This window comes from Crocuta crocuta, unplaced genomic scaffold (assembly GCF_008692635.1).
Source record: "Crocuta crocuta isolate KB4526 unplaced genomic scaffold, BGI_CrCroc_1.0 scaffold132, whole genome shotgun sequence".
NCBI classification, from domain to species: Eukaryota; Metazoa; Chordata; class Mammalia; order Carnivora; family Hyaenidae; genus Crocuta; species Crocuta crocuta.
The window spans coordinates 1,395,466-1,405,420 of record NW_027528611.1 but is presented as its reverse complement, the minus strand read 5'-3'; the positions used below and the strand labels follow the sequence as shown (position 1 = coordinate 1,405,420).

Here is a 9,955-nt window from a genome sequence, read left to right as displayed (position 1 = left end):
GTGTGCGGCCTTCCNTCTCTGCGCACACAGTCGCACACGTTGTTTTCAAACGAAAAGACTGGCCCGGAGAGGTGGGAGCTCCTCTCCTCAGTGAATAGGGGTGGCAGTGCGAAACGGACACCCTGGGAGAGAAGACCGGAGCGGGGCTTTGAACCCCTCCCTGGGGGGAGCAGCAGGTAGAACCAGGCCTCCTGCCTTGCACGCAGAAAGTTCCCTGCCTGGGCACACATTCTTCTGGCCTGTGCCGGTCACTTGAGCACGGCGCTGGTTAAGGTGTGCGGCCTTCCCCTCTCAGGCCTCAGGTTTTTTTCCAGTGGAAAACGAGAGGGTTGGAGCAGATGATTTGGAAGGCCCAAATCTAAGGTGGTTTGCGGAGGAGCGTCAGTATCTCACGCCTTTCACACAACTATATGTTCTTTTTTTTGCACCCACCCCCACCCAGTCCACGTTGAGTTTCCCTTGCTTATCGCTCAGAGTCGCTAAGAATCAGATGGCCCTTTTGCGTTTGTTATGATCCTTTGGGGGACATTTAAGACGGTGTTAAAGTGAAACGTGGCCTTGCTTTTTTTTTGTTCAGGCCCTCCCGTTTTTCTTACTTCCCCAGGATGACCCCTGCCTGTGCCTAGTGACAGGCTGCCTCCTTAAAGAGGATAAGATTATGCATTGGGTTGATAGGCTCATCCTTAAGCTAGAGAGAAGTGAAACATGTGATTCAGGGTTTTGTGAGATTGAAGGGGATCTGTGCATTTCATTGCTTTCTTCCTGCCGAGTGATTCGTGTTAAAAGACCGTTTTGTGCCTCTGCACCTCCCCTTCCTCAAGGAATTGCAGCCCAGCTGGTCACCCACCTGTTTGCTCCTATGTTTTGAGTTCTTTCTCTTTTCTGAGCCTTAACAGCCAGTCAGTTGTGTGCACACCACACTGTATTCACTACTACTCTTGCTTGCTCTTTGGCTTGATCATTCCTTAAAGTTTCTGGATGTAATAATCACTTCATTCCATTGCATTTCCCCCTTATGCTTACCTCCTGTACCTACACGTGGGCACAGGTGATGGTGACATGGTACCTGATTGTCTCCATTCTCTTTTTATGGAGGTGTGTTCGTGTTCTTAAAATTATTTTTGTACCTGAGTTCTATGACGTGGCTACCTCTGGTTTCAGTAATTTTCCCAGTCTTCTATTTCCTCAGGCCTGAGTCAACCACTGCTTCCGTTACTTACTCGTTAAAAACTGTCCCAATTCTTTCCTGTTTCAAATATCCTGAAATAAACCAAAACCAGTATTTGTATCATATTATGTAACCTGTTAATTGTCTTGCTAAAATATTAATAATGGTGATGGAGCAGTCATTCTGGGATGGTCCCTTCACCTTGGAAATACTGGTTCATACTCATTAGGTTTCATAATCAAGGTCCAGTTTACATTTTTGTCATGCATGGCCAGTGTTGCATGCAAAGTATGGAATGATAAGTTCCCAAGGCTTTTTTTCCCCCCTCCTTGTGGCCTGTGGAATTGATCCCTGACTTTTTGGTATCAGACACCATTGGCCCTGAGGCCTAGGTCTGTAAGCACCACACATTTTCCAGTAAAATAACTGGTATTATTGAAAACTAGAGCTTGGCTAGCATCCTTCCTGTACCTCAGTTTGAGGAAGAGGCTGTTCAAGTGCTGGCACTGGAAGCTATTTGGAATTGCCAAATCCCATTCCATTGATGATTTATACTTTGGAATCCCTGCTCTGATCCTGGTGGCTCTGACAAGGGCAGCTGACCATCTGGATTTATGGTTGCAGTAACAATGAGGAGGAGAAATGATCCAGAATGCACTGCCCCTATCAAGAAACAGAAGAAAAGAGTTGCAGAGCTTGCCCTGAACCTCAGCTCTACGTCTGATGACGAACCTCCCTCTTCTGTCAATCATGCAGCGAAAGGTATGCTTGCCCATGTGATGTGAGGCCACAGGCCATCTGGTTATTTGAATCCTTGGTGCCTGAATTGGGCAGAACACAGTCTATTGCCCCTTGAGGGAAATTGGGCAAGTTCTACGGAGAGTTGTTGGCTATAGCATCTCTTCTCTTTGTCATTCTAGGAATGGGCAACTTGTTTTAAATAAAAACTTGGATTTTTTACAGTAGTGCCTCAGTTCTGCTGCTGGCCTTTCAGTAGGTGGCACTCTTTTGCTGCCTTAAACCAGTTGGAAGTAGTGGTGAGCATTGAGCGCCCTGTGCTCTTAATTGCTGCTAATGATCCTGGGGCTCTTTCACAGGGGATGGGCTCTTTGCTGCAGTGATCTGGCCTAATTCCCCTCAGGTTTTTGTATTCTGTATTCTCCATTCCCTCAGCATGTGTGGTCAGAAACACCTAATTGAATTGGAGCATCTTGTACTCCCTATCGACGTTCAGCTCAAAAGATTTCGCTGATCTGGTTGAAACTGACATCTTGCTTTGCCCGTGTTTTAGGGTTATGGACATTCACAGATACCTTTCTTTGAGAAATTGTAAGGTGCTTAGAAGCTTGCCTCAAATACCAAGCAGTTAGTAGTAGCTCCATTTGTTTGTACCTTGACTTGCCAGCTATATTACTTTCCTAGGGCTACTGTAACAAATTACCACAAACTGGGTGGCTTAAAACAAGAGAAATTTATTCTCTGTAGTTCTGGAGGTTACATGTCTGAAATCAGGGTGTCTGCAGGGCTATGCTCCCTCCTGAGTTTCTTGGGAAGAATCCTTCCTTGCCTCATCTAGCTTCTTGTGGTTGCTGGCAGTCCTTGGTGTTCTTGATTTATTGCAGCATAACTCCAGTCTCCCTTTGTCTTCCCTCTGTGTGTGTCTGTGTGCAGATTTTCGTTTTCTTATAAGGCCCACTCTAATCTAGTATGACCTCACTTTAATTTGATTACATCTGCGAAGACCATATTTCCAAATCTCACGTTCCCAAGTGCTAAGTGGACATAGCTTTTTGGAATGACACTGGTCAGTCCAGTACACTGGCAGTCTTGGATTTTGGATCCTTTGCTGGATCACTGATAAATTAGAATGAAATTTGGTAACAGATTGGTGACTGAAAGGGTGCGAAGAATCCTTTGAGAGTGGTAGGATATACAGAGAGGAGAAGCTTGACAGGCAGTGGAGCAGAAGCATTTGGTGCAGCTGTGCTCCCGGTTGATAAGAGACTGTGGTCCCGGTTGATAAGAGATTCTTACAACCTTGTGTGTGGAGATATGTGTGCCTTTCAAGTTGTCATAGTAGCTTCCAGGTAGCTGAGAAAGGCTGTCTGTAGCTGAGGTTACTAAGTGAGAAGGTAAAAACATTTTGGGTGCATTGGTTCTAGGGACTGTTGAAGAAAGGGAGTTCTGCTTTTCACCTGGGATTTGAGCAGCTTCGTGAAAGTAGAGTCTCCTTAGGTAGAACTCTGGCTTATTGGGAGAGATGGCCTACAAGGGAAGAAGGGAAAGCATGTCTGGGAGAATAAATGTGCTCAGGTGCTGGGAGGATTTAGTTCTAAGTGGCTCTCGGGAGAGATCTCTTTAAAGTAAGGAGAGGGCAACTCCCAGATAAAGTAAGGTACATGATTAAGGGTCTTTTAAGGGAACCAGTCTGATGTAAATTTCAAGCTTTTAAAATGGACTGAGTTGAGATTATCCAACTCCCCCTCCATTCCCCTTAATTGCACCAAATAGCTTTAACCTTTTCTTGAAGTAGCACCATATGATTCAGTTAGGATTGACTGTTGCTGTTGTGTGTACAGGATGGAAGTCTAGGTGTGGCCAGTACCTTGTATGTGTCTGGCAATAGGCCATTTGGTCCTTTTTATTTTTCAGAAAATGAGGCAGGAGGCAGGGGCGAAGAACCATTGTGAAATTTCCCCGTTTTAGCTTATTTTTTTTAATTTTTTTATTTTTTTCGTTTTAGCTTAAGAAGCCAAAATGGAGGGCTGGAGTCTGGTGTCTTCATCAGCCAGACTGCTCTCTCTGCTACTCCCCCAGCCCCTCAGTGGATGGAATAAATGCTTAATAAATATTTACTGAGTAGAATTGATAGAAGTAACAGTAGTATCTTTTCCAAGAAGCTTAAAATGCTTCACCTCTTTCATTTTGCTTATCCCTCCACCATTCTGTAGAAGATCATTTCATTTAGTACTTAGCATTTATATCATCTCTGTTCTGTATTGGCTTTTCTTAGGTGTCCCCTGGACGGTGTGCTCTGGTAGTTTACTGTCTGGCCAGAAACTACATCTGCTGAGATTTATATGCAGCTTTCCTCATGTTGTCATTGCATTAAAGCAAATGTGTTTCCTTTTGCTCTAGCCACTTCTACCTGAACATACTGTTGAACAGATGATTGAAAAATGCTCTTTAGGGAGTACGAATAGGAAAAAAAAAATAGTAGTTACTATTTCTGTCTTTCTGGGCCTTATTTGTGCTTTCTCTGCTAGATCAGTGTGATGACTTATTAATAGATCTGTTTAGTTTAATCGGCTTGTTTATTTTACTTTATCGACAAGGTAACTGCATTGCCAGGTCAGAGATTGACATCTGACCAAAGTAAAGGAGAAAAGGGACGTTGTTGTAATGGCCAGTGTGGCATCACGTGTTCTTTTGAGTATTTTAAGAGGACTTTGGAGGATTTTTAATGCAAAATTTGCTATTAAGTAACAACGTTTTGAAGTAAGAAGAGGCAGATGGAGGTCATTTTGTTCTTTTTAGTTGTTTCTCTCAGGGAAAATGTGGTCTAGGCTCCAAGACAGTTTCCTTTTCTCTTTAGCTGTGCATCCAGTGGGGGCTCCTGGGCTTCCCACAGTGTGTTGCTTTGGATGTTGATAGGCCCTTTTGCTGGCACCACACTTGTAGCGGCTTCCCCTCCACCAGGTTTAATTCTTCCCTAAATAGGCTATTTTCCCTGAAACACCATTGCTTTCCTGTCAGCCCAGATTCATGACCTTAATCAAAAACTTCCTTTATCGGTATCTGCTTAAATTGCTCTAACGAGTTACCATTTGTCTGGCATGAAGGAGAAATTGAGTCTTTAAACAGGAGTGAGTGTATTCCAAAGCAATTGTTAGGCAGGATGCGATATTTATTAAAATCCATAATTTATTCTTCTCTGTGTGCTGCTCACCTTGGCCATTAGTGGTTGGAGCTGCCTCTCTCTGTGTGTTGTCACTGTCATTTTAAATCTTGGCTTGTTTGCCCTACTGTTCTATTGCCATGGAAAAATTTTTGCCCTCCTGTTGTAATGCTGTGTGAAAAATTTTGCACTTTTCTTCTTTAAAATGACCTAAGAGTAATGATTTCTATCAGGTAGAGAAGAATTCTTGAATGAGAACTCTAAATAATGTTTTGGGCTCTCTGGTAAGTTTTAGAAGGGGAGCTCCTGGGGAGGTAAATGGGACTGCCACCCAGCTTTGGCAGGTTCTTAATGAAACTAATCATTTTAATAGACTGACCTTATTACTCCTGCTAATTTATATCTTCATTACAAAATTGTCTGCTCAGTGTTTGCTAAATTCTTATCAGTCTTGGGAGGCTAAGTCTCCTTTTTAGTTACTGTTGCAGCAATGACAGTTGTCTCCTTTTCATCTGAAAAAAGTGGCCCCAAAGGCCCAGGGGTAAAATGGGTAGTGACTGTGTCAGTCTGTGGACATCAGGATTAATCTAGGCAACTTTTTGTTAAATCATGGCAGGCTAAGAATTGGCCTCAAATACTGCATGAAATAAAGGAGAGAAATAAGGCTTATCCAGCACTCTTCTTGATCTCACAAATGCTTAGTAGGATGATATTTTAGTTCCCATTAACCTCATTCTCAGAAGCATGTAGACAGCTGCATACTCGGTAATGCCTAGGGAAGAGGAATGGAGTGGAAAGATATTTGTGCCAGAATCTGGTGCTGGTTTTTGCAACAGAGTCACCACTGATTTGCCTAATAAGCCTTCCACCCAGATTTGGTTCTCCCTGTCATTTTGGTGCAAGGATGTTATGAAGACAAAAAAGACAGAAGATTTGTCTTCGAGATTAAGTGTGGTGTGTGGCCTGCATGCCCAGGAATGATATTCACCCCATTGATGAGTGACCACAGATGGGTCCTCAAGCACACCTGAGAGCTAGACCAAGGGCACACTCTCCTTTGGTAAGGATACCAGGTTTTCCTAACTTACTGTAGGTAGGCGTATGAATCCCCTGATAGCTGGTGAAAAGGAATAGTAACTGATGTAACATTGTAGCTTCTGGTTAGTCAGGACTCTGGATCCCTGGGCTACACAGAAAGAAACTTAAGGACTGTGCTTAAGGAGCTGCCCCCATTCCTGGTACCACCTCTTTCTGAATCATTCAGTACCGGTTGAAGGCATGGAAACAATTGAGTGAAGAGAATCTGCACCTTTGGAAGCACAGTTCTTTAGTATGTGGGTCCTGTGCTTTGGGTGTATCTGTTTCCTCTGTGTGACAGAGAATGGATGAGAGACTCAGGGTTAGTTTTGAGCCACTCGAGAGGTCTTTCCCCTTAGATCTGCTGTCCTCTGAAGATTGGTCTAAAAAGGAACCAGATTTTTCTCAAGTCATGGAATGGTACTTTATTTCTTTATAGCTTTATTGTTTTTTAACTCTAATTTTCTAATGAAATTTTTTTTTTTTTGAGAGAGTGTGTGCAAGTGAGGGAAGGGCAGAGAGAGAGAGAGAAAGAGAATCCCATGAAGGGCAGAGAGGGGGGAAGAGGGAGAGAGAGAAGCAGGGCTTGTGTGTGTGTGTGTGTGTGTGTGTGTNTGGTGTGTGTGGGTGTGATTTTTTTTTTTTTTTTTACCCGAAGTGGGGCTCTGTTCTCTCCTTAAGCAGGGCTCAAGTTCACCCAGTGTGGGACTTGAACTCAAGAACCATGAGATCGTGACCTGAGCCGAAGTCAGATGCTTAACAACTGAGCCACCCAGGTGCCTTCTAATGAATATATTCTTATTTCTCACACAGAAATGCAGAAAAGTACAAAACAGAAAATAAATATAACCTCACCTCACAGTTTCCATGGTTACTCATTGTTAATGTTCTGGGTCTTTCCTTCTGAGTGGCATTCTCTGGCACTCTGTGACATGTGCTGCATTGGTCTGTGTGAGCAAGCCAGCTCTTTATTGAGAGAACTGTTGGAACCTTAAAAGGAAGGGGGTAGATTTGATACTTCTCATGTAGGATGTTCTCAATCAGAATTTCTCCTTGCTAACTGAATGTTGGGTTTTAAGTTTATTCTATTTTTTTTCAAACATGTTCATAGGCCTTTTCTTTCTTTTGCAAAATGCTGTATTCTTAAAAGAAAAAAAGCATATTTATCTTAGTTATCTAATTTATTTTTATTAAAAATTTTTTTTCATGGACCAATCTAAGTTACTTATTTAAGCTGTCTCCTGCCATAAGCAAAGGGATTCAAAATCAATATACCGGTTGTCATTTGATACAAGTAAGGAACGTGGGCTTAAAGTCCCAGATACTTTTCTGGTCATTGTGCCGAGTCATGGTCCAAACCAGTGCTGTGGTCCCCACTGGGAAGTGGTCCAGGTTCTCTTTATTCATTTTCATAGCTAGTGGGAAGTGAATTCATTTGAGAGTTATGAAATAGAGTATGACTACCATCTCCCCAGGGAAAGGGCTTGGCCCTAATGTGGAAATGGGAGTAGGTGATGAACTCCAATCTCTCGTGCTTTCCATGATGTTACTTCAGGAAGATGCTTATCATGCTTACTTCCACACTGGGGAAGCTCTACAGAGCAGGTGAGGGCCTTCCACATGCGGGCTGAGCCCTCCTTGCCATGTGTGCCATCTGACACGGACCACCCCAGTTGTGCCCTGGACCAACCTAGCAGCCTAGAAACCCATACCCAGGTGCTGCCACCATTTTTGACCAGGACCTTAGCTTATCTGATTTTTAAACTCTGAGAGTAGAGTTATTACTTTAGGGCAGTGCCCCATTGTATATACCATGGACCGTTTATAGAACAGCTCTTGAACCAGAGTTGCTGTCTGATCAGTTAAACAATACCAGTGTTTTGTTTTCTGGCAGATATGACAAATGTCCTATTTCAGCCTACTGGCAGGAGGGGTGGGGAAATGGGCGTTGTTAAATAATAGTCCAGGGAAGGTTCAATTCTCTGGTAAGGTGTAGGCATTTCACACTCATGCTTAAGCTTTTTGTTCTTTTTTTTTTTTTTTTAATGTTTTATTTATTTCTAGGAGAGAGAGAGACATCGTGAGCAGGGGAGGGTCAGAGAGAGAGGGAATGACAGACTCTGAAACAGGCTCCAGGCTCCGAGCCGGCAGTCAGCACAGAGCCCGACGCGGGGCTCGAACCCACGAACTGCGAGATCATGACCCAAGCGAAAGTTGGACGCTTAACCGACTAAGCCACCCAGGCGCCCCTTAAGCTTTTTGTTCTTAACCTTTTTAAAAAATGTTTAAAGACATCATTTTTAAATTTTTTATGACAGTAGGTCATAAAGCAGCTTTCTTTAAAACCATCTTTGTCAGAGTTTTAACACCGGAACAAAGTTAAATGTACCTAAGTGAGACATGAGGCTATTCTTGGTAATAGTACAGATTTTGTCCTGTAGGTATTACCATTTTCAAGTTTTCTCCTCTATATGAAACTTTTGGAGGGAAAATGTGCTTTGCAACTTCTAGATTACTTTGTGCATGTCTCATTCTATAAACAAATGTATTGGTAATTAATACATAAATCAAGACTTAAAATTTTTTTTAAATTCACTGTAGTGAGTACTGTTGTTAAATGGAAAGATTCGGTCCAGATGTTGGAGGTGGGTTGTGGAGTGTGACACAGTTCTTGCTCTTGGGGAGTGGCCCTGTCCTGGAATTTGTGATGAGTGCTGGGCTGATAGTGCTGCTGCTGCTGGGGTGCAGTGGGAGGGAGAATCAGGCCCGGGTGCTGGAGGGAGCTTGGGCTCTTCTCAGATGTTCACCCTTAGTGACTCTGTGTTCTCAGGGGAAGTGGGCAGATCAGTGCAGGTAGGCTTTAGAATTACAATGTCATTGCAAGTTATGAATACCTGAATAGTGACCATCTTGGGTTTTACCCAGGTGCCTTTCTTTAACACCTCCAACAAGCAGCCAGGCTTTGACTCCACGTCTCTTCTCAGGGACTTCTTTCTTCCTTAAGAGAATTGTGCCGGTTGCTTTCTTTTTCATATTTATTTTAAATTTTAATAGGTAATATATTCACATGGTTCATAAATAAAAAATATAAAAAGATAGTAAGTATAAACTCCAGTCATATAAAATGTAAATCAAATGTCACATCTTTGATTTGTTCCAAGTAATCATTTTGGCATTCTGTCTCCATGCCTCAACCCCACATATGTGGATAAACACTTTTATTGGTCTTTTTGTATATCTTTCCTTCCAAAAGCTCTTTTTGCAGTTACAAGAAATATAAATATATACTCTTATTTTCTCTCTTTAGTATAGACTTAGGATGCCATGTTTCATGCATATGGTCTAGCTCTTCTGTTACTCATTTGACAGTATGTCTTGGTGATCTACCCATTTCAGTACATAGAGGAGAGACTCCCAAGCTTTTTTTGATTCTTGGCACCCTCAGTATTAACCTTAAGTTTTTTTCACCATGCTCCTAGGCCAAAAGAAATACCTAAAAGTTCATATTATTTAATATTTAGGTCTAAATAACAAGCATTTCTAGCCTAACAACTAGTACATGTTTGAAAGAATAATACATGTAAACTGGAAAAAAATTTTTATTCTTAAATAAGTACAGTTACTTATTAATGAAATGTGTATACTGTTGAGCACTGTACAACATTTCCAGCCTTGGGATGAGATTAGACACCGCCGCCCTCATTTACTGTCTGGCATTCCTCCTGACTTGTGATTTATACCATTTTCAGTAGGAATATACAGAAATTGTTAAATTTTTGAGATACATTCTATTTCTAAATTTGGTTGGGTTT

At 42.3% G+C, this 9,955-nt stretch overlaps 1 protein-coding gene and 1 pseudogene across 2 annotated transcripts in view; one reads left to right on the top strand and one right to left on the bottom strand.

The window, feature by feature from the left end:
* The first annotated feature begins 1,075 nt into the window (after window positions 1-1,075).
* Window positions 1,076-9,955, top strand: part of CMTR1 (cap methyltransferase 1) — a 49,659-nt gene continuing 40,779 nt past the window's right edge. Inside the window, exons 1-2 of one of the 2 annotated variants that reach the window (XM_077754870.1) lie at window positions 1,076-1,095; window positions 1,793-1,930. In XM_077754870.1, the coding sequence (XP_077610996.1) occupies window positions 1,798-1,930 (133 nt within the window). In that variant the 5' untranslated portion in view covers window positions 1,076-1,095; window positions 1,793-1,797. Of the gene's footprint in view, window positions 1,096-1,782; window positions 1,931-9,955 lie in introns of those variants that run through there. The other variant, XM_077754869.1, reaches the window with a different exon arrangement.
* Window positions 7,543-9,052, bottom strand: LOC144224000 (cytochrome c oxidase subunit 6A1, mitochondrial pseudogene; annotated as a pseudogene).